The 25,766-nt window shown below is 40.7% G+C and overlaps 1 protein-coding gene across 1 annotated transcript; it reads right to left on the bottom strand.

Annotated features, from left to right (window-relative positions):
- Positions 1-1,730: 1,730 nt before the first annotated feature.
- On the bottom strand, positions 1,731-24,418 carry LOC149812724 (disease resistance protein RPP8-like). Its single transcript, XM_089992290.1, has 5 exons — positions 24,003-24,418; positions 18,324-19,551; positions 4,189-4,220; positions 3,714-4,096; positions 1,731-3,658 (listed from the first exon to the last, which is right to left on the bottom strand). The coding sequence occupies exons 1-5, from the start codon at positions 24,416-24,418 to the stop codon at positions 1,731-1,733; spliced, it is 3,987 nt and encodes a 1,328-aa protein (XP_089848416.1).
- Positions 24,419-25,766: the final 1,348 nt, after the last annotated feature.

Genomic DNA, 25,766 nt, shown 5'->3' with positions numbered 1-25,766 from the left:
TTTTTCAAATGCATAAACTCCCTGTGTCCAATTTGTACCTGAACCAACAAGGACTTCACCAATTCATACTTGAATTGAATGATTAAAAAAATGAATCGATTATACTAGGGCTGCCAATGGATTGGGTTTATACCGGGTACCCCCGAACGTGAATCTTTAGGTATGGTCATGAAAAGTGCTGATCCTAAAAATATTGGGTTCAACCCAAACCTGACCCATCTAATATATGGGCCGGGTTTGGTTTATGATTTTTTGCTAGGTACTTGACCTGACTCAAGTGTTTTATATGTATTTTCAGTAAAAATAAATTTCTGAAATTATGCCGCTTCGGGTTTGGGATTCCATTTTGTGACCTGACAAAACCCAAACCCGGCAATGTGTTAATTGGGCGGGTTTGATTATACGCTGTGGGTCGGGTACCCAACCCATTGACAGCCTTATACCTGAACCGATTTAAACTTTTATGAATTCATTCGTATTCCTACTAATTGTATGAATTTATCTACACGATACTTTTCTAATTCTGTTAATAAACACAAGTTTTGTTTAGGTTTCATCTCAAATTTCACCTATCGGCCTGGTTGTGAACCCATGCCACTTGGCAACCTACTCGCTTCATTTCCGATCAAACCAAAAAACTCAACAGCTATAGACCCAGATTTATTTGTATAAAAAACCAAATAAATACCCAACCCAATTCCAAACTGATCTATGACCCTATCGATCCGGCCATGGAATGGTTGACCTGATGTCGACCAGACCCATAATGCACGACCACATATATATACCCAACCCAATTCCACACTGATCTATGATCCTATCCGGCCATGGAATGGTTGACTTGATGTAGACCGGACCCATATGTTCAGTTCTCTCTCTCTGTATTTATATAAAAGAGAGAGAACTGAACATAATATGCCCCGTTTCTCGTTCTGCTCCATAGGTTTTAAGTGTTTTATAATAGATCTGAACCTTTAGATGTGTTTAGCATGCTCAATTTAGTGGGATCCGACTCTTTGATCATGTTTTTCTGAACCTCATAGCCAATGATTTTAGATTACCGAAAAAACCTGTATACAAGTCAGATTTGGACGATCCAATCCAAAAGCCCGTTCCCACTAAACAAAACCTATAGATCATATGTACGGTTTTTAGACATGAGACAAAAATACTTAAAACTGCGATTTTTCAAGGGGCTAACAAGACCTAACAAAAAAGTAGCATAAGGAACACATTATATATATATATATATATATATATATATATATATATATATATATATATATATATATATATATATATATATATATATATATATATATATATATATATATATATCATAAATGTATATATATCTCATAAATGTGCTAAACCGCGTGCTAAATGGGTTCCCTGCTAAACCCATTTGGTGCTAAACCGCGTGCTAAATGGGTTTTTCGGGATTCTTCATAAATGTGTTAGGCATGGTCGATTTAATAAGAATCCACACCTCGATCATGTGTTTTTGATGAAAAAAATGATGTTTGGAGCCTTCAAAATTAGCAAATATAAAAACCCACTCATGTGTTGAAATCAAACGCCCCTATAAAATCAAGTACGAGAAAAACTCATTTAGTACGCGGTTTAGCACCGACACATTTTCCTATATATATATATATATAAAAAACTACGGTGTTAGACATGAGAAAATACCCATCGGAGAGAGCGAGAGCATGCGGTTTGTTGATCACTTACGTGGTAACGAAGACGGAGGAAATGTGCTCGACTTTCATCCATTGATCGCACTCCTTATCCATCAATCTTATACTGAACATTGTGGGCATGTTAACCAGTTTCAGTTCGCAAAGGGTTGTGATGCCGCTCAGCTGCGGGGGCAACGTCTGCAGGGACTCGCAATCCTCGATGATCAAATGCCGAAGGCAGGGGAAGCATCCAAGCTCCATGCTCCATATCTTCCAGGATGGTAAGCATATCTCCAACACCTCGAGCTTGGAGAATCCTCCTCTCGAGCATCTCATCTCCTCACCATTGAACGCATCCCTCCACAATCGTAGGATCCGAAGCCTCTCCAACCATTGAAGTGCAAACAAGGGGTCCTCTTCCAAGAAGGAGCCTTCAAGAGTGAGCTTGTAAAGTTTTCGAAAGAATGCAATCGGCAGCTTCTGCAGTCTTCCTTGCAGGTAAACCTTGGCAACAGCCTCATGGTTGAGCATCTCTGAAGGCAGCATCTCCCCTTGCAGGTATAAGGAGCGCAGGTGCTCCAGTTTCACGATGGAGTTCAAAATATCAGCCTCGTGGGCACTCGTCACGCCTTTTATCGCCAATTTCCTCAGGTTTTTCAACTTGGCCAAGCCCTCTTTGATCCACCCACCAGCTTTGATGAAGGCTAGTGTCTGCAGATTTTCCTGGGCACACTTTCCCAAGAAGCAACGTGGAACCTCCACAGCTGCGCCCATCCTGCGTCCGAAGTACAGGTGTCTCAGTTTCTGCATCCTTCCCAAATCCTTTGCTTGGAACCTAATCCCTGACCTCGAGAAATGAATTTTGTAGAAGGTTCTCATATCCAGCGTCTGCAGGTTGTAGAGGTGCCTCACAGACTTAGGCAGCGTCCTGACCCAGGTGCCCTTCAAGCCCAAGTATCTGAGACAGCCCAGCTCTCCGATCTCCTTCGGCAATTTTTTTAGGAAGGAGACGCCTTCAAGGTCCAACACCCTCAAAAGCTTGAACTCTTTGATGAGATTCCCCCAGTCCGTATTGGGGCTCCGAAAGAAAGCCACGAAGGAGCGGAGGAGGTTCAATGGGAAGCTACTGAGGTTTTTAAACTCAGCGTGGACAGCGACTCGACGGCTTCCTGGTGGCTCACTACTGTGATTGTTGTTGTTGTAAACCTCCAAAAACCGTTGCTCTTTTGCCTTGTCCAACAAGGCCTCTAGAAGAAGATCATGAATCATACAAGATTTAATGGATCTAATTACAGCTCCCTTCTTAACCAGTTGGATCATGCTCCTACCGATCAGTTCCTCCAGGTAGTCCTCCGAGACTTCTTCTAGTGTTTTCCCTTCTCTCTCTTGCACAAAGCCTTCGGCAACCCATAGGCGAACCAACCTCTTGGTGGGGATCTCAAAGTCTTCAGGGAAGGTGCAACAGTAGAGAATGCATGGTTTAAGGTAGTTTGGCAGGACATCGAAGCTCAAATACAGGATGTCCGCGATCTTGTCCCTACCATGGTTGATCTCCCAGTTGAGGCTCCCTAGCTCCCTCTCCCATGTGTACGCGTCCTTCTCTTTCCTTGATAGGATCCCTGCAAAGAGAACGATCGCTAGCGGTAGGCCTTGGCATTTCGACAAGATGCGATTCACCAATGGGTTCAACTCGTCGGGAATTGGTTGCCCTGTTTCGAATGCCTTGTTGTAGAACAACTCCAGACTGTATGCGTTACTGAGCAAGGAAATGCGCAGCGGTTCGTTCTGCGAATCTGCGTGTTTGGCAACCTCTTCATTGCGAGTGGTTATCAGAATTCTGCTTCTGGAGTTTCTGGGGAAGAGCTTTTTGAGAAGATCCCACGCTTCACGTGTCCATAAGTCATCGAGGACGATCAGGTATCTGTCCCCCGATGATTCACTGAATTTCAAAAGGTGCCACAACTCTCTCTCCCAGGCTAAATCAGATTCCAAGGCCGGTCTGTTAACGCTTGGGGCATCATTTAATATAACCTGTACGATCTCGTCCACCCTGCAGTGCTGGGACACGTACATGGTTGAAGGCTTCTCTTGCAAGGGTGGTCTTGCCGAGTCCAGGGTCTCCCACTATCGAGATCACCCGATGATCGACTTTATCTTCCACCAACAAGTCAACCAAATTATTTATGTCCTTCTCCCTGCCAACCACCAGATGGGAGTCCTCCTCGTCGCCCCAAGTCCTTCGCTGCTCTCGTAAGCTATCGTTAACTTGACTCCCCTCACCTCTTCCACCTGTAGTAATGTCGATCCCGTAAGTCACCCTACACTTGTTTAGCTGATCGATCGTGTCTTTTATCTCTCCGATCTGAGACCGCACCTCGCTAAGTTCTTTCCCCTCCATTGGAAAAGTCCAGTACCTGTTTTGAAAAAAAAAACAAGATTACACCAAACCGAAAAAATGTAAACGATTAGTAGCAAGTGCAATTTGATTACTTAACCCACCATCCACAGCTGGTAGACTGTATCCCAAAGATGATGCCACTGTTTTGAAAAAAAAAACAAGATTACACCAAACCGAAAAAATGTAAACGATTAGTAGCAAGTGCAATTTGATTACTTAACCCACCATCCACAGCTGGTAGACTGTATCCCAAAGATGATGCCACACTTTTCCTTTTTTGGATTTATAATACGAAGAAACCACACCCACCACTAAGACCTGATAATGCTTACTTAGCCTGCCATACCTACGGTCGCCGTACAGGCAGCATAAAACTTTGAAGCTAGGACCCATACTCCCAGGATCTATGCTATGCCTTGGCATGCGTAGAGAAATGAAGCTGAACAGAATCGAACCTTGACTGCCCGTCTAACAGCTAATGCTTCACCCCACTAAGCCAACCCCCCTTTTGTCTCAACAGCACACTTGAAGTGTGCAATCGTATTACATGAGATAGTGGTTATTTTAGTCAATGGATGGAGAGTGAGATATCATATTAGAGTACATGTGGCAACATTATAAAGTTTTATAACCCAATGACTGAATGGAGAGAGAGAGAGAGTGAGATAGCATATTAGAGAATACATGTGGCAACATTCAAAAGGCTTATGACCCAACGGCTGAATCTATATTTGGTGTATGCCTATGTTGGTGTGCTCACTTTTTTGGAGAGGGTGGTGTATGTTCGCCCCCGATGATTCACTGAATCCCACGTCTGTGTTCGGGGGATCGAATGAGCGCCACGTATTCATGCACATGGGGCTCGTATTCCCGTGTATGTTGACATAACTTTGCATCGGACTCTGGTGCTGTTGCAAAGACTTAATCACCCTTACTTGGTTTTCTTGCCCTGAAATGACGGTTCGAGGAAATGACAAAAATATCCTCCATTCAAAAGTTCTGAAACGACGGGTCGAGAAAAGGACAAGAAAGTCCTCCATCCAGAAAGTTTGATGTTGACCATTCGAGGAAATGACAAAAATATCCTTCATTCAAAAGTTGTGAAACGACGGGTCAAGAAAAAGACAAAAAAGTCCTTCATCCAGAAAGTTTGATGTTAACCATTTAAAGTGGAGACGTTCTCCTGCGCCATCTGCTGTAACAGTTGCTCCCATTATCAACCTAAACTTTGCCTTCGTCTCCAGTCGAGCTTTCCGCCTTGTTTTTTATCCTGTTGTACAACACACTGTCGCTTTCTCGTGCCTGCCTTGTGTTACAAAACATTCCAGTGTCTTCTCTTCATTTTTGCTGTCGTTAGGCATCATGGAAGAAAGCAATGATGCACAAACATTCCAACCAGTGCCATTAAGGCAGCGTGAGTAGCTTTTCATCTCATCATGCTATCGATGAAGAAGGCATGCCGTCTTGTGTGCCATTAAGGCATTGTTTGGTTATTGCATGTAGATCTTGTTCTTACGAAGGTTGGAAACTTATCGATATTTGTAAGACGCTGGGACCTGTTGACAAGAATGCTTGTTTGCAGATGCTAGGAAGGGCCTCTACCCCATCAGGTATCCTACATTCACTCATCATATGCATTGTATCTCAAACCGCTGTATTAGTAACAGACTCCCGTTTTTGTGAGATACATTTTTTTTAGTTAATATCGATTTGTTTGCTATTATGCTCAAGTTCTTCCTTATCGATTTGTAATTTATTGTGCGATATATTTATCGACCTTTTAGATAGTATGGTTTTGTATCGTCGAGTTGTAAGTTATTATGCTGAACTGCCGTATCGATTTTCAATATCTTACAAATCGCTATACATATCGTTTTGTAAGATATTATATGTTTTGTAATATGTATTTATAAGATATTTGTACACAGACTTTGAAAACGTGTGGGTGCAGAAACACATCGTTACACGCATGGCGGGGCGATTTTCGCATGCATATCGCTGCTCTCTCAGCGACTTCTATTGAACTCGCTTTAGAGCCTCGTGGATATTATGAGAGCGTTATCGTCAACACACATGTACGACATGTGTATTTTATTGGCATGGTAAGCGACAAGTCGATGCTCAGTATAAGCAAACATCAAACCGCACTTGCTTTGATACTTTCATTCATTAAATCGTTGCTTTGACTTGCTTAACCCTAGTGGTATCCGTTGTTATATGCATCCTGATTAAATCGTAGTAAACCTATGCCGCTTGCTAACGCAAATTGATATATTGCTTACAAAACATTCCACTGTCTTCTTTTATTTGTCGTTGTTGTTAGGCATTATGGAAGAAAGCAATGATGCACAAACATTCCAACCAGTTCCATTAAGGCAGCGTGAGTAGCTTTTCATCTCATCATGCTATCGATGAAGAAGGCATGTCGTCTTGTGTGTCATTAAGGCATTGTTTGGTTATTGCAGGTAGATCTTGTTCTTACGAAGGTTGGAAACTTATCGATATTTGTAAGACGCTGGGACCTGTTGACAAGAATGCTTGTTTACAGATGCTAGGAAGGGCCTCTACCCCATCAGGTATCCTACATTCACTCATTAGATGCATTGTATCTCAAACCGCTGTATTAGTAACAGACTCCCGTTTTGTTAGTTAATATCGATTTGTTTGTTATTTTGCTGCAAACACAAATTGATATATTGCTTAAAACATTGTTGAGCTTATCATCAGGTTGTAATAAAGACGATGTAGCTTAATCAATCGAAAGATCTGGAGAATTGAATATCTATACTTATGACGCAACTGAAGAATTGAACATCTGCACTAACAATGCACATGAAAAGAAGGGTGCAGGCATTAGACCCACTCTTGACTTGAATGTTCCAGTGGAAGAAATGCAATTCAATGATGAGGTAGACTACCATGACAGTGCACATAATAAAAGTGTAGGCACCGGGAATGTACACGGAAGTAAACTTGACTTGAATGTTCCAGGAGAAGAAATGCAATTCAATAATGAGGTAGATTTTGATGTCAGTACACTTAACAAGACCGTAGGAACTGGGAATGTACATGGAATTACACTTGACTATGTTCCTGTAGAAGGAATGCAGTTTAATAACGAAGAAGATGCATATAAATTTTACAATGATTATGCCTTAAAAGTTGGCTTCAGTGTGAGAAGGTTTTCCTGGTCAAAAAATGCACAGGGTGTCTTAGTTAGAAAGACATATGTCTGTTCCAAGCAAGGTTGGAAGAAATCAATGGGAAATCCAACAAGGAGCATGCCAGAATCAAGATGTGGATGTCAGGCGAGATTGGTTTTGAGAAGACATCCGAATGAGAAATTTATCGTGCGTACTTTAATCAGTGATCATAATCATGATGTATCTGCATCATTTATGACTCCTATGCTAAGGTCACATCGTAAAGTAACTGTAGCGCATGCTGCAATGGCTGAAATAGTCGATAGCGCCGACATTGCACCAAGGAAGACATACAATTTGTTTACCCGCATAGATGGTGGTCGCAAAAATGTGCCATTCACACCTTTGGATCTAAGAAACCACTTGAGAAGGAAGAGGACAGATAACATGAAGAACAGAGAAATATGTTGTTTGGTTCGTTACTTACAGAATAAATCAAGCAATGAACATGGTTTCTTTAGTGCAATGCAAGTGGACGAAGATGGATATACTGTGAATATGTTTTGGGCAGATTCAAAGTCTAGAGTAGATTATGAATGCTTCAATGATGTGCTTGTGTTTGATACTACAGTAAAGATTAATACTGTACAGTGGTCATTTGCGCAGTTTGTGGGAGTGAACCATCACGCACAGAGTTGTATATTAGGCGGTGCTTTTGTGTATGACCAGACCAAGGAAAGCTTTGAGTGGTTGTTCAGAGTATTTACACAGGCAATGAACGGGAAGCATCCTGAAACTGTACTTACAGATGGTGATCACGCAATTGCGGCTGCAGTGCTTCATGTGTGGCCAGATGCACATCATCGCCTATGTTTGTGGCATATCTTTCAAAATGCAGCAAAGAACATAGGACACATATTTAATCAGAATACAGGGTTTGACAAAAAGTTTACAAGGTGTGTACTTCATAGCGTAAACGAGGTCACCTTTAAGTCAGATTGGGACAAAATGATTAAGACATACGACCTTACTGACTGTCTGTGGTTATAAAATTTATATGCAGAAAAGAGAAGTGGGCATTGGCATATGGAAGACAATACTTTTGTGCAGGTATGATAAGCACACAAAGAGCCGAATCTATGCATGCCACGCTGAAGAAAACCCTGTATTCATGTTTAACAATGTTTCATTTCATGGAACAATATGAATTATTTGTAGACGGTCTAAGACAGAATGAGCTTGAACAAGACGTGAAATGCTTCAATACACGACCTCTAACTTTTGGCATGAAAATATTGATGCGACCTGCAGCTCTGTATACACTAACTGTATTTGAATGGATCAAGAAAGAGGTGTTGCATGTCATGAATTGCAAAATAGAAGGACTCGTGCAAACCGAGAATATGCACAAATACCATATTTTTTGTCAGGGGGAAAAGCATCAGAAAAGGCAAGAAGCACATGTCACGTATAATGTTGACAACGGAAGGGTAGAATGTTCGTGCAAAATGTATGAATTCAAAGGTATTCTATGCTGTCATGCATTAAAGGCACTCAATCAAGAGAAGATACAAGAAATACCTGAGTCTTACGTAATGCGAAGATGGAAGAGACGCGCGAAGATTGAAAAGCTCGTTATGGACAATGCGAGTAAATCTGGTGTTGACGAGAAGTGCCACATAGCCTCCCGTTACCAACAATTGTGTAGGTCATTCATGCATGTTGCTGATTTGGCATCGAGAAGTGAAGAAGGCTATGCATGTGTGAAAAAAGCTGCAACGGAGTTACTTGAAAACGTGGAGTTAATTCACATTAAGTCCGTTGCAGCCAATGAATACCAGCCGAAGATAATGGGATCGAACAACGTAGGTCAAAATCATGTTTCGCTTGACACTCCCGAGAAGTTGCGCCAAAGCGTAAACATTATCTTCAACAAGTCAATAGTGAATGTTGTTGATTATGATGGACATATTCATGAAGCGAAGGGTATCAAAAGAAAACCTGCCTCTGATCGCAGTCGTCGGAGGGCAAAGGGTGTAGTAGAATTGGTTGGCAAGAACAGGACTAAGAAACAACCAACCTGTAATAAAAGACAATAAAGCCCCTCGAATGAACAGGTATGTAAAACATTATATTGCTTCCCATTGCGTGAAGCTTGTCAAATAGCTAACTCGTGTAATGTCCATCATGCAGCAATACCCTGCAGAAGTACCACCAAACGTTCAAACCTACATTCCTCCCTACCAAGTTTCTGGCAACGATCGCTACAGTTTTACAAGTCTTTTGGTATGTAATCAATGTTGCGAGGAGGTATGCATTTCTTGTGAAACTTAATTCAGTGTCTAATATTTTATCTTTCATGACAGGCTCTGATGCATTCGACAGATAGGTATGGGACGCATGAATCTCGTGTGGGCTATTAATTTAGTTGTCATGCCTCTTTGCATGACCCGATCTCCACAATGCCTCTTGCGGTTCGTGGTTGGATTTGCTTAAATCGATAGATAGCGATTTTTTGCTTCTGCAGGAAGTCGATTGATGACATCACTGTATGGCAATTTGTGGTTATCGTTGATTAGCGATATGTGGCATCGCATCGTAGTGATTTGAGTGTATTGTTCGAATGTCAATCAAAGCGGGATGATAAAGGTTGTTCAAGTAAGCTTTTTTCGGGCAATGAGCAAGGTTGCAGTTCATCTTATGATCTAAGTATTCTATCACCTGCGCAGTTGAAAGCCTACTTAGATCATAAAATGAAGCACAACCTTGCTCAATGCCCCAAAAAAGCTTACTTGACCAACATTTCTCATCTCGCTTAGATTCACAGTCGAACAATACCCTCAAATCAATATGCTGCGATGCCACAGATCGCTATTCAACGATAACCACAAATCGCCATACAGAGATGTCATCAATCGACTTCCTGCAGAAGCAAAAAATCGCTAACAGCCGCTACTCATAAATTGCTGTCTGACTCACAACACAAAGTATCCAGCGATGGCAACAAATCCTTGTCCAGCTGACAGCACATTCGCTTTCCCGCGATAACCACAACTGGCTACGCAGGGAATACGAACTCTACTTACGCAGCTCCAAGCGATAAGCACTAATTGAAGCTTACACAACATCGGTGCCATGCCTGGACGAAGAGAGATCAATCATGGAACAAAAAAGGAATTCCGTTCAATTTACCAACTTTAGTTGGCAAAGCTATGACGTAGCGTCGATTCAACTTCTTCTCCAGCAAATCTTTCGTGTTCCCGACACCTCCAATTGCCTTTTAAAATCATTATTGTTACCTTGTGAAAAGTTTTATCCATATATTATAAATAAAAGGCTACTCAATGTGTCTTTTCTCTTCCCCACCTCATTTCTTAAGAGGTAAGTAAACCTCTTCATCTGGTACAGGGGGGAACTTTGCTCGCTTTAACAGTGGAAGTGCAAGTGTGAGTGATACTCCACAATTTCTCACAATCGCTATGTAGTTCAACCCGTGGGATCTTTCCGATTCGTCGGGTTTTTATCAACAAACGTTTATTATCGCGTTATACTAGTATCGTTTAACACCGCAATTCGGTGTTGACTAACACCCTTTACAAAGGTCGAGTATTGCTGCACAAATCGCTTTACCGCGATAACCACAACTCGCTATGCAGCGAATATGAAGTCGAATTACGCAGTTCCAACAGATAACCATAAATGTTTGATTTGTCGTACAGTATTCATCGATCATGTTGGTTGAGCAGTACATCTTTTAGGTCATAAATAGTCGCACAAGTATTGGAAGGTGTGTTTGTCTTCTACTTCGTGAACCAGCAACAATCAAACCGACGGTTCCTTCATAAACCTGGAGATCCGCCCTCGAACATAGAAAATTGTAGTGGGTGAGGCAGACGAAGACAACTACACGACCAACGATGGCGAATCATGGGTATATTGTCTACACATCGTCTACATGTTCAGCAAAATCCGTCTCTTTCATGTCGTTTTTGCGATTTGTTTTTGTGTACTATATAATGTAATTTCAGTATCGTTCGTTGCAATGTCTGCATTCATTTCAGTCGAACATCCACCGACGAAGTTGGGCGAAAACTTAGTCAATCACTCCTGGAGGACATCAACCGAATGCGCAGTGAATTCGCACAATACAACATGATCAATAATTTTGTTAGTATGAAACTAGTAGCAGTTGTCTATATACGTAAGCCATGTGTACGTGCGTTAACAACACCATATTTGCTGCAAACAGACTATATCTGATTTCGTCAGTTATATTAAAAGCAACGCACCAAGCCAGACTGTAAGCGTCGTCAGCCCGTATTTCATGGTATATCGGTTGTATTTTATGTTACTTTTCATTATTGATTTAGTCCAATTGATTCGTATGTTAACGTTGGTGTTAGCAATGTTTCGGTTTGCAGACTATCTTACGCCGTTTGCCATACTTCTGTGGATTTCAAGACGGCATACCTTATTGGGTTAACGGTAATCACTACAGAGACCTTTTGTCAAGTGAAAAGGTAAGCAAACAAACCTACAGTGCAATATTACAGCATAACAGTGCTAACAACATTTTTTTGATCTATTTGCAGATATTGATTCCTACACTCTGGCAATCTGAAAAGCATTGGGTCTTATACGTGATGGATTTACACGAAAAACAACTATGGTGTTACAATTCGTTGGAAGTTGACAGTGGTTTACGGCTAGACATTTCCCATCTCGTAAGATTCCATCTATATGAGTATCGTGTCGTGTACTGGGGTCATGAATTTACTGTCGGCCGCATTATTCTCAGATCGGTTTCCTCAAAGCCATTTTGGGAGTCGATGTTAGCGAGTGGATCTATCGCACGGCATACCATGCTCCTTTACAAGATAATGGCGTTGATTGCGGCGTATTTGTAATGAAGTACATTGAAGCGATATACAATGGTGCAGAACCCTGTTTCGACGCTGTATGCCATTTCTTGGCCTTTGTTATTAGGGATTAAGTGCATGTCTATTGCTTCTACTTTACAATCTGTTTTTGCAGGTTGATATACCCGGATTCTGCGAAGAACTCTGCAAAAAATTGACATCCTTTCTAATTGCGGAGGAGAAACTGACGGAGGCGTCGCGAGGATCTAAAAGGCTTGTAATTGATAAAAGATGTGCGTTGAACCCGCGTGATTGACAGTCGTAGAGTGAGACTGCGATGTATGCAATGAACAAAGACTTGTAATGTTCGAAATGATAATATTCAACATCGCTATGAAATGTTGTATGCTTAAACATCACTTTATAGCTGACATATGAAAAAAGTGGTGAATAACAGCCATTAATGTCACTTTCGTAATTTACGAATAGTACAAAGCGATACGCTTGGTGGTCTAACGTCAACTACACTGCTACCACCATGAAAACTTGTGTAAGAATTTGAAAATTTCTTGAATTTTAAACGACGTTTTCTTCAATTATGATCTTGCAGACATATGAAAAAAGTATAGACGGATACGACAACTGCGTCGAAGCCGCCTATATACTCGATTCAAGAACAAGTCGTTTATGCAGAAATTGTTGATTTGTCGGTTCCTTATTCGCGAAGCAAAGTGGAACTATGTGTTGTGTCATTCAAATATTAATGAAACGTTCTATCACCCTCCGTCAGTTTTCGAGTATATACGTCAGTTTCATTAAACCAAAAGCAAATCTTAAGTAAAAATGCACTCCGCATTAATGAAATTGAACAATGTCATGCCAGAGGGCTATTCTCAATCGTAATCAATGCGATTGGACCAAGTTTTTGGATCTCAAATAAATCCACAAGTACGTCCACACGCGTCCCAAGAAATCGCCTTAGGTGTACATTATCGTCGGTTCAGCAATACACGGAATGCGATATTTAGAAATATCTTTCGCCGTACAGTATTTTTCATTGCTGAAGAACAACTTTACCAGCATTGGTTATGCGTATACAACACAAAACTATTTCTGAATACGATTTACTTTTCATAGAACACCCGTCACCGGAACGAGATGAACACCCGTCATCGGAACGACAGCTCCGCTGAGACCTCCTCGCTAGGGAAAGGAAGAGGACGTGGTGGAGCTCCTGCTGGCCACCCTCAGCGCGACTGCACCGACTGGGTTGCTGTCGAGGAGGAGGGCGAGAACGGTGATGGCGGGGCTCGTTAGGTTGTATAGACATCAATCAATAGGTTTCACTTTACATATTTTGTCTGCCGTTCTTTTTAAACTCAATCAATTTTCCGCATATTTCGTCGCGTATTACCGGCATATGTTCCTGCAACAAAACAGGTAATGTGAAACCAATATATAACAGGAATACCCAATAACATCGGATACAAAGCTCATACAGCGTGGAAACAAGGTTCTTCTCCATTGTATATTGCTTCAATATGCTTCATTACGAATATGCCACAATCGACCCCATTACTTTGTAACGGAGCATCGTCAGCACAGAGCAACATCCACTCGGCAATGTCGACACCCATAAGCCCGTTAAGGAATCCCGCCTGTGATAAAGGGATAATATATTACAGTCCGATCCACCTCGAATAGCTATGATTCACCTTTGGGCACAAGCTTACCAAATGCATAGCGTCGCGTTCTACGCCACTGTGGCAGTCCAATGAGTTGTAGCACCATAGTTGTTTTTCCTGAAAATTCATCTCGTATAGGACCCAATGGTCAGGATTTTGCCAGAGTGTAGGAAGTAAAATCTGCGAATCGATAAAATAATTTTTCATTCCAGAGATATATCGTGATGGGGATGTTACGACTAAACCTTGGAGAAGAGGTTTGTTCACTTACCTTTCCAAATTTCGAAATGTCTACGCACTCATCATCGCTGTTCCAACAAGGTAGTGCATCTGCGAATCCAATGTCGTATGGCTTTCGCCGGACGTACATCTGTTGCACGAAATAGTAAGGTTTAACCACCAAGAAACGTGAGTACGTCATAAAAGCAAACAAAACAACAGCGGCCCAGACATACCATGAAATAAGGGCTGATGATGCGTACTGTATTGCTCGTTGGGTTGCTCTGAATGTAATTGACAAAATCACACATTGTCTGGTTGCACAAATTTACGAACTTCAAAACATACAAATCGATGACCTAGAAATTGATAGTGGACAAATACTTACAAAATTACTGATAGTGTTCCCATCTGCAAATTCATCTTGCATCTGCTCGATGTCATCTACGAACTCGTCAGGGCGTTGTCGCCCACCCTTGCCTATGGATGTTGCATTGAGTGCACCATGAGCGTGGTATTTAGGATTCGACATTGAAATTATTATCTACAGTAAACAACACTAGTCCAAATACGACATGAAAAGGCAAATGTTCACTAAATCGCTCAGGCGTTTCAAAAAATATACGTCTTAAGCGCTAGTCTTGGTACTGTGGATGTGGTTGTCTTCTTGTTCGGCACCGTGCCTGGCCGTTTTGCTCCCATCATCCTCTCCGTTTGCTCCGTGCCTGGTCGTTTTTCTCCCATCGTCCACTCCTGTGGCGTCGTGCTTGGTCGTTTTGCTCCCATCGTCCTCTCCGTTGCCGCCGTGCCTGGTCGTAGTGCTCTCATCATCTTTGGCGTCGTGCCGGGTCGTATTGCTCCCATCGTCCTCTTCTTGGCCGCCATGGCTGGTCGTACTGCTCCGATTGTCCCCTTCTTCGGCGCCATGCCTGGACGGAGATATCGATGGCACCTTTGCAACGCAGATACGGAAACGCCGTCCTCAGTCAAATACAAAGGTAAAGTCCTTTAACGTGCCGCCCTTTTTCGAAAACAGCCCGCTAATTAAATGATTGCGTTTTAAATAAATAAAAATACGTCTTTTCGCATGCCACCTTTTTTTGATAACCGCCGCCAAATTAAATGATTAAGTTTTAAATACGTCTTTCGAAGCCGCTTATTAAGTTTTAAATATTTAAAAATACGTCGTTTCCCATAGCGGCCTTTTTCGGAAACACCCCACAAATTAAATGATTGAAATTTAAATAATTAAAAAAATCTGTCGTTTGTCGGTCGCATTATACAAATCTTTCAGTGGGAGATTGACACGACCCGAACAAACCCGTTTTCCAGGTATGAATACTCTTTCACGATTATTCTATTGATTATCGTATATGGATACATCGATATATTTATGCAACATACTTTCCTTATCGATTTTTTAACAACAAACGTTCATTATCGCGGTTTGAATTGAAGGTATCTCTGCCAGATGAACAATTGCTGACCGGGAACCGTATCGTACAGATTTTGGAGCATCAACCTTTTCTTATCGCTATTGACTGTTATCATTTACGCCGTCAGAACTCGTTAAATTATTGTTCATGGCTTACAGTGCCAATCCTTTTTGCAATATTCTTTCGAGGCGAAGACAAATACAGCGATTGCTAAACAGAAATGCTATATCTTAGCGATGCCAAAGAGGTTAGGCAATGCCACGATTTCTGAACAAATATCTATTTTCGATTAAAGTTTATTTATTACCGAGATCCACAGACGAAAAGATGTAATAATAAAAAATTAAACAATAAAAGAATTTCACGTTACTACAACTCATTATACAATTACAACAAAAACCTAGCGTGATAAAAATGAAAATCAAGGATTTATTCCGAGGCACTGGACGAATCAGATGAAATATCATAGACTTGTCTCTCACTTTTTATTGGTGGACTGTCTATCCTGCGTGGCTTCTTGGTTGCGAAACCTTTCTTAAGAAAACTGGTCATCATCTCTACCACTGCGTTCAATTGAATTCTCATAGTGCTTACTTCTGTCTTTAATTTCTTATTCTCCCTCTCCATAAGTTCGAACCTTGCGGCAGAGACAATGTTCTCTTTTGGAGCAAGTGTTTGCTCTTCCTCGGGCTTTGTTACTGAGGGACTAGTCGTAGTAACCAGAGCGAGACGACGTTTTGGCTGTAGTGGCTGGGCTGCAACATGAGAAGGGGCAGTTGGGAGGCATGGGTTCACAATTTTCTCAATCTTCCAATTTCGCCGCATTGGTTCCCAATAGCTTTCGAAGTAGAAGGGATCAAATTATCGTCCTTCATGATCATACGATACGGCAGGGAAACCACCTCAGTTTCAATTTAATAATTCGTCCCTGTAGCGATCGCGCCAATTCACGTTCCTGCCCCTATCACTATTCATCTTCCTTCTCACTTCCAAAGGCTTATTTGGGATAGACTGCCCCAAGCCAGATTGTAGGAGAACTCGACTACCTTGCTGCAACTCGGCTTCAAAATTGCAGAATAGCCACAAATCGCGGTCAGACAATCTGGCAGCCTCCGCAACAACGTCTTCATCGTCGTCCTCCCCATCTCGATAAGGTCTCCACAAAACCTGTACATTGGTAATTCTTTTTAATAACGAATGACAAATATATTAAAATTTATTTACGCATGATATGGCAACAACGATATGTACTACGGAAGACAATCCTGTAGTGATGGATACTTAAGAATACTAAACATTACAACGATTTATAATACTCAATGGTAAATGCTGACGCTATTGTAAACAATTTTAGAACGTTTACCTCGTTTAGTTGCAGCCCATCTAAAATGGACTTAGCATTATAAACTGTGACGTTTATTCTAGCCCAGCGACCGATCTTTGGAAAACCACAAATCGGAGGGCCACAACGTGGACGCAATGGGATAATATGTTCCAACGCCCAGGCCTAACAAAAACAATATTATTAGCTACACCACAACCTGCAATGAGATTTGTCTACAATTACTAAGTATGTAATCAACAAATACCTAAACAAATGGCCAAAATCCCCCAACTGTTTTCGTACCATTACTCGCACGGTGGAGTTGACTGTACAAGTGTGCGAGCATAGCGGCACCCCAGGCATAGTTGTCGACTTCGTCTAAGTCTGTCAGGTACTGCAGCCACATGAAACTTATTCTCGAACCAGAACAATCGGAAAATAATGTAAGACCAAAAAAATATAGAAGGAAGCCGCGCAACTCTTGGTCAGCTATTTCAGATGCACAAGTAGCGGAGTGGCCTTCCCATTTATTACAAAAAAATGAGACTTTCATTGATGTGGAATTGATTCCACCTGAAATACATTGACTCCATTCGTCCATCGACATTCCTAAAAGGGCCGTGCATTTTTCCCTTGCGTTATAGTTTGAATGCCGTAATAGGACAACACTGCCATAGCACTTAAGACCAGTGATCCTCGCCACATCTTCTAGAGTCATGGTGATCTCAAAAGAATCAAACTGGAATGTGTTCGTCTTATCATTCCACTTATTTACCAGGTGGGTCATGGTATTCCAGCAAGTTTCAAAATATTGCTGGTCCAAAAGGCCACCGAAGTGCATATTTCGCAATCGGTCCTTCTGATATGCACTCAGCTGACCATACCACGACAGAACTACATGCCATTGACACCGACCTTCGAGCTTTTCACCTGGTGCTCTACTTCTTCTTTGACCTCCCTGTAACACAAAATAACATATTATTCCTACCAATTGTAAATTAGTTCTATTTGTACTTATAAAGACTATTCTACTAACCGCTATAAATAATATTGGTTGCAGACAGACTATCACAGTAATCGCTATACATATTAATACCTAACACAGTAATCGCTATACCAAAATCGCTAAACATATTATTAAATCTTCACAGACAGGACAGATATATTTACCTTGGTCGCTATTTTCTCCTGTTCTCCCTCCAACCTGGGACTTTCTGGTGGGTCCACTGCCTCCAACTGTCTTTCAATCTCCATCTCTACCGGCTCCACCATCGCATGCCTTTCTCTCGCCCTCCTTCTCCATCCTTTCTCTATCCTTCCTTTTCTCATCCTCCTTCTCCTTCCTTTCTCTCTCCCGTTTCTCCTCCTCCTTCTGCTTCCTTTCTCTCTCCTTTTTCGCCTGCTCCTTCTGCTTCCTTTCTCTCTCTCGTTTCTCCTCCTCCTTCTCCTTCCTTTCTCTCTGCCGTTTCTCCTCCTCCTTCTCCTTCCTTTCTCTTTGCCGTTTCTCCTCCTCCTTCTCCTTCCTTTCTCTCTCCCTTTTCTCCTCCTCCTTCTTCTGCTTCCTTTCTCTCTCCCTTTTCTCCTCCTCCTTCTGCTTCCTTTCTCTCTCCCTTTTCTCCTCCTGCATCCTTTTTCGCCTCCTCCTCCTTCTCCTTCCTTTCTCTCTCCTTTTTTTCCTCCTCCTTCTGCTTCCTTTCTCTCTCCCTTTCCGCCTCTTCCTCCTGCTTCTTCCTTTCCCTTTCCTGCACTTCCTCCTCCTGCTTCTTCCTTTCTCTCTCCCTTTTCTCCTCCAGCATCCTTTCTCTCTCCTTTTTTGCCTCCTCCTCCTTCTCCTTCCTTTCTCTCTCCTTTTTCTCCTCCTCCTTCTGCTTCCTTTCTCTCTCCCTTTTCGCCTCTTCCTCCTGCTTCTTCCTTTCCCTTTCCTGCACTTCCTCCTCCTGCTTCTTCCTTTCCCTTTCCTTTTCTTCCTCCTCCTTCTCCTTCCGCCGCCTTTTTTTCTCTTCCAGTTGTTTCCTTCTTTCCTGCAATTCTTCCTCCTGCTTCTTCCTTTCCCTTTCCTTTTCTTCCTCCTCCTTCTGCAGCCTTTCTTTCTCTTCCAGTTCTTGTTTCCTTCTTTCCTGCAATTCTTCCTCCTGCTTCTTCCTTTCTCTTTCCTTTTCTTCCTCCTCCTCCTCCTTCTCCTTCCGTTGTCTTTCCTTCTTTTCCTCATTCTCCTTCTCCTGCCTTTGCATTTCCTTAGCTTCCTCAAACTCCTTCTCCCTCCTTCGCCTTTCCTTTTCTTCCTCATACTGAGTAATATTCTGTTCCTTCTCTTCCTCCTCCTTATTCATTTGCCTTCGCCTCTCCTCCGACTCCTTGAGTAGCCTTGCCTTGTTTCGCATTGCTCTACGCTCCAAGTCGCTCCTCTGAGCTTCCGCCTTAGTCTCCTCCACTATATTGCTAAAATACCTTTCCCACTCCTCCACATTCTTCTTCCTCCTTTCTATCTGTTGTGCGTTAATCCTCCGCCTTCTATTTATATTCTCATCAATATTTCTTGCCTTTGCCTTCTTTTCGTCATCCTTGTTCTGCATCTTTCGTTCTTCAGAGTTCTTCCTTTGGTCCGCAGCCTCGATATCTGATGGATAATCCTCCGCATAATACGATTCCAAGGCTTTTTCCCTGTCTTCATCGTTCTCAATCTTAAGTATATTTTGGTATCTTTCAAAAACCTTAGATAGATGGGACTGGCAGATCACTTCTCTAATAGACAACCCATAGAACGACGGGGTATCTCTAATCTGATGAGGCGCAGACATTGCTAACCTGCATAACACATTACACGATCATCATGATTAGAAATCGTCGGAATATTTGGGTTCATAAGTACAAATCGTTGTATAAGAAGCAATCTTCAGATTGAAGAAAGAAACCTTACACGAAACTCACCGAAACGATGGGATTTTGGATATTCAAACTGTAGAGTAAGCAACAGTAACAACTAATACGCAAACGAAGGTGGCAACGATGCTGCGACTGCGCATAAGACGAAAACCGATGCTCTGAAACAAAGGAAAGGATGCTCCAGCGACTCCAGATGAAAGCAAAGAATCTCCGGTAGAGTGCTTAGAGCGAGAATGGATTGTTTTGAACTATTTGAATCCTACAACATAACGCTTGCTACATACGCAAACTCTGCGAAACGTTTTGGTGCGATAACGATGGAGGGAAGTTTTGTCATTTTCACGAACCGACGATTCAGTTTTCTAGAAGGAGGGCATTTATGTCCGTTCGAGGAAGAGGATGCGAATGGCGGTAAAGGGTACTTAAGTCTTTGCTGCGGCACCAAATTACGATGCAATATGATGCGGTCACACATGCTGGTCTGCATCTTATACGTGGCGCTATTTGGAACCCCCGAACATGAGATCTCAGTACCGGCCCTGTTCGGGGGGGGGAACATATAACCTGCTTTGACTTTTTTGGCCCCGATGTCACCCAAAACCAGGTCTTTGCCAAAAAATCAAGTTTGGTGCCTGTTTCAAAATGAAAACTAGATTTGGCAAAACCTTCTTTAAAGTATGTTTTGAAAAAACTGGGTAGATGTAGTTTTCTCATATGGCTAATTAACTCGGTTTATAGGTTACCCCTGTTCCACAAAACTTCTGTATTTCCTCTCATCCTCGTTATACTTTGTCAAAGTAACACAACCACCATTTTAGACTAGTGGTTAGCTGGAAATTCCTTTTTTTTTTTTCATTTTTGAATTGGCCATTCATTTTCCAGCCAACTACTGGTAGGAAAAGGACTAATTTGATGCCTATAGAGAAGGAAAGCACTAGTCAAACTATTTTTTTGTCGGTGGTTGGCCAGAAAATGAGGCCTATAAACCAAGTTTACCAAAAAGCAAAGTTTTAAGGCATAACTAGGTCTTTGAGAAACTTGGTCTTACCTATCCAAACAGGGCCTTAATTTTGATATTTGAAATGTTCTGTAATTTTGATATATATAAAAATATAAACAAACAAACAAATAAATAAATTATATATATATATATATTTAAAATGAGATCTGAACATATTAGGCCCTATAGTTTGAAGTGTTTTATGCTATGTCACATGGGTGCGGGTGCGGGTGCGGGTGCGGGGATTCGGCACTTCCAAAAAACCCGGGTGCGGGGGTGCGGCAGGGGCAAAAATGTAAATATATATATATATATATATATATATATATATATATATATATATATATATATATATATATAAAAGGGAGAGAGAAAATCCTTTACGAAAAAAGGATTTGAAAAGCAGCAGCTGACAGGAGCTGACAGCTCCTGTCAACAGAGAAAACCCTTTACGAAAAAAAGGAGCTGACATCAGCAAAAAGGAGTTGTCAGCAGTTGACAGTAGAATTTTTTTTTTTAAAAATTTCGAAGCTCAGCTGACAGTAGCTGTCAGCAAAGAAAACCTTTTACGAAAAAAAAGAGCTGACAGCAGCAAAAAGGAGCTGTCAGCAGAATTTTTTTTTTTTAAATTTCGCAGCTCAGCAGCTGACAGAAGCTGTTGTCAGCAGCTGTCAGCAAATTTTTTTTTAAAAAAATTTCGCAGCTCATTTCATAGGGCAAATTTAAAAAAAAAAAAATCCAAAAAAGAAAATGGACCTAAATGATCCTGGGTGCGCTCAACGCACCCAGGATCGGGTTGACCGCACCCGGTGCCGCACCCGCACCCGCGTCGAGTCGCGTCGACGCGGGTGCGGCACCCTGCTAGCCGAATCCCTGTGACATAGGTTTTATGATATATCTGAACCATTAGATGTGTTTAACATGCTCTATTTAGTGGGAATCAACGCTTGAATCATTTTTTTTACAGAAAAATATATTTTTATGAGCCAGAAAAAATGGATGCCTTCCGTAGCCGTTGATATTGGATCACCGAAAAACCTATATACAGGTTAGATTCCAAAAACCTATGAATCACATCTGTGGTGTTAGATGTGAGAAAAATTCCAAAAACTGTGCTTTTTGAAGGGGCTTAACGGGGCAGAACGAGAATTCGGCAGAACCAGCACATACTCTCTCTCTCTCTCTCACACACACACACATTATATATATAGGGGAATGAAAACCTCCCAAATGGAATTTTTTTGTTGTTTTTTTTCAAAATTCTGAAAATTGACACATGAATTTTGGATAGAAAAAATGGTCTTTGGAGCCTAAAAAATTTAACAAAATTTTATACCATTGATTTTGAAACTTATAAAACCTATCCATGCATCATAATCAAATGCTCCAAGATTCCTACGAAAACAAACATATAGATCACATCTGTACGGTCAATATTTTGAAAATGACAAAAAACCAATAAAATGTCCATTGAGAAGCTTTGGGAGGGTTTTCCATTGGGTAGGTTTTCATTTCCCTATATATATTATATTACAGATGATGGACTAAATTAAGTAGCCATTTTAGATGACACCAAAAGCCTGGAAAGCTTGTTTAAGATCATAAATCATGTTACCCTGTTTGGGTGACACAACATTTGGTTTTCATAAACTAGGTTTATCTCAAGATCTGATTTCTGAAAACCAAAGTGAGCATAGACTTTTCAACAACGTTTCTTAGGGGTACATCCCTCCTGGCCCCACATCCACAGTGTTATGCACGATCATCACAACCCCCTCCACACCACACATTCTAGAGATTTTTTGCTACTACTGTCAGGAAAAAACAAAGGTATCTGTCGGTCATTTTGCATCCTATAGATGTTTGGCCAAGAATGAATTAAACAGTTTGATTTTTTCTCTTGAAAAAAGTACCCTATGTCTAACCGTTAACCTTGTTATTTTTTGGCCACCCACTAACCAAAAATTAGCTGTGTATTACCCAATGTTGTCAGTATCGGTATCGGCCCTGAATCCTTGGGCTGAAGATTAATTCAGCTACTCAGCTAAATCGTTCTGTATCAGCTCAAAATTAATAAAAAACTATTACGTGTCAATCATAATGTAACACGTGTTAAAACCATTAAAATAATTAAAAATAATATTTTTATATTTTTATATTTATTAAAAAATAGCTGAATCGGCCCTGAATTGTATCAAAATTCTTTCCATATATGATACAGGCCGATACACACCAATACTGATAACATTGGTAGTACCATTGTTACCCAACGGTACTAGTTTGGGCATTTTTATGTTTGTGTCTTACCAAAACTAGGCTAAATATGTCCTCTTTTTTGGAAAAACCAGACTAGCTAAATAATGCTGGCCTGGTGCTCAGGGATGGAAGGTACTGACCGGTGAATGGTTATCACATGCTCCCGGAGCACCTACACCCACCTACCCAAAAGCAAATTTGTTCTTAATCGCTTATATGTTTTTTGTACATACATTTCTTAGTAAAAAATAAGTTTTGGATCATATAATTATGTTGTTCATGTAGGTTTTTTAAGATCTTCAAATTTCAATGACTTACAATATAACAAAATTCCATGGCTTGAAAAATCATATTTTAATTCAAAAGGCATGATCTATCAAACAAACTATGCTGAGTAAATTCATGATGTCTCATTGAGAAGATGCAGCCTCCACCCATAATTTCTATGATGTGGGTGTTGGCACTTCCACAGTAGTACCATAGCAATTGCTGTATGCATGGCTTGAAAAATCATATTTTATATTAAAAAACATGATCGATTCCTATCAAACAAACTATATTGAGTACATTCATGTGGTCTGATTAAGAGGGTGCATCCTCCACCCGTAGTTTCTACGATGTGGGTGTCAGCACTCCCCGAGCACCATAATTTCTACGATATGGGTCAGACCGCATGAATGCCTGCTACCCTGGTGGGTAAGAAACCCCTAGTTGGAACACATAGGGAAGTTGTTTTAACCAAATTCGACCTCAGTCAAAATAGTAGGATTCAACCTTTAGATCATAGTTTTTGACATAAAAATATATTTTTTTGAGGTTTAAAATTTTGGTATCAACTCTAGTAAAATCTGACATATACTAAAAAAAAGATGATCCAAAAGTCAGTTTATACTAAATATATAGATCACATCATAAGGGTCAGATGTAAAAAAAAAAAAAAACTAAAAGAACATGATCCAAAAGGTCAGTTTTTTCACAAGGAGGTTTCTCACTACGCGCAGAGAGAGAGAGAGAGAGAGAGAGAGAGAGAGAGAGAGAGAGAGAGAGAGAGAGAGAGAGAGAGAGAGAGAGAGAGACTATTGCTGGACTGGTTGAAGGTCATAATATTGTAACATACCCTTTCACAGATGAGAAGAACCCACTCTTGTTCCAGCTCGCCATCTTCAAGACGAAATTATCGATAGCATCCTCAGCATCGAAGGCTACCTGTCGTATCTCATCCACCCAATTCTTCACTTGTTCGTCCTTACTCTTGCCCTCTGCATCTCTCAGAAATCCCTTCATCAGCTTCAGCTCTCTTTGAATCCATCTGACATCCTTGTCTACCTCACTTAGGTAGACAGCCTCCTCTTGAAGAAGGCGGACAAGCTTGCACAACAGAAGCTCGATCACAAACTCGGCCATCCTGCAGAGGGTCTGTTCCTCGGCTTCACATAAATAGGTATGCCTCTTGGTTGTGTGCCTACTCCTCGTCTTTTGTTTCCTCTCAGCTTCTTTACAAAGAAAGAAGCCGCAGGCAGTGGGCTCCGCCATTTGCAAGTTGATCACTCCCTCTTCCTCCTGTCTTTGTCATACGACAGCTCGTTCGTTTTTCATTTTCATTTTTTTTCATTTTTTATTAGTTATTTCTTAAAATTTATAACCTGAATACACAACACGCGGCAGAAGATCTGGTCGTGCTGTTTCAGCCAGACATACATACGGTCGTCATGCCGAAACGTATTACTTCGAGCCTAGGACCCCTGCCGCCAGGGCCTATGCTATGCATTGACTTGCGCGTAGGGGTGACACCCATGAAAATAAAACCTTGACTGCGCTCATAAAAAAAAGTGCAATACCCGGACTTCTCAACATATTTTTTTTGTGTTGATAAAATTAGGTTACACTGATACGCCTAAAGGATTTAGGGACATGCTGTTTTTTATGTGTAAAAAAATAGAAGCTTTATAACTTTTTCTTAATAGATACTATTGCCATGTGAGTTGAAAATGTGATTAAAAATTTGTAAAGGAATTTTCATAGAGTTTCAACAAAAAAAAACAAAGAGTTACATGGTACATTGTATTTTTTTTCAAAAATTAATGTGTTACTGTTTATAAATGCTCTCTCTCTCTCTCTCTCTTTTCTCTCTCTCTCCGAAATGTTTTGCTCCTCCTTAATATATAGCCATAAAATAAAAGTATTTTGTAATGTTGTCAATATGATTACCTTTTTTTTTTTTTACTTTCAAGATTGACAAATTTAAATGATGAAAACTTTTTTTGTTTCCAGACTGAATCATCAAGCCCTTTTTTAATGGTAAAAAATGGCTATGTTGTTTTCAATTGTTTCAGCACAGAGCTTCACTAATTCCTTAGACAGGTAGCGGGGACATGCATGTGAGGTAATTTGAAAAGCCTTAATATATATATATATATATATATATATATATATATATATATATATATATATAGAGAGAGAGAGAGAGAGAGAGAGAGAGAGAGAGAGAGAGGATCCAAGAAGAAGAAGAAAAAAGAGAGAGATGCATGAAGGGGGACAACCATCCTACCCCGATTAGTTTTTTTTTTCAATTCACATGAATCCCATCCCGTAGCGTAGCTAGGATTCTAACCTAGGGTGAGCACAAATGCAAAATAAAAAATAATTACTAATAAATTATACTAATTCATGATATTTAAAAAAAAAAAATCAAAACTCTAATCCTACAAGCTTCATAAATTTAAACCATAACCAAATATTATGTCATTCTAAAAATATAAATCAAAATGTCAATTCCAACAGACATCAATAATTATGATTTATGCTAATTAATAAAAAAACCTAATATTCTAACCAAAATCAAATCACACAAATTTCATCAAGTTGTGCATAATGGTAATTA

Source organism: Nuphar pumila, chromosome 16 (genome assembly GCF_984573655.1).
Source record: "Nuphar pumila chromosome 16, dmNupPumi1.hap1.1, whole genome shotgun sequence".
Taxonomy (NCBI): Eukaryota; Viridiplantae; Streptophyta; class Magnoliopsida; order Nymphaeales; family Nymphaeaceae; genus Nuphar; species Nuphar pumila.
Note: the sequence above shows the minus strand (reverse complement) of the source record. Positions and strands in the feature narration are given on the sequence as shown.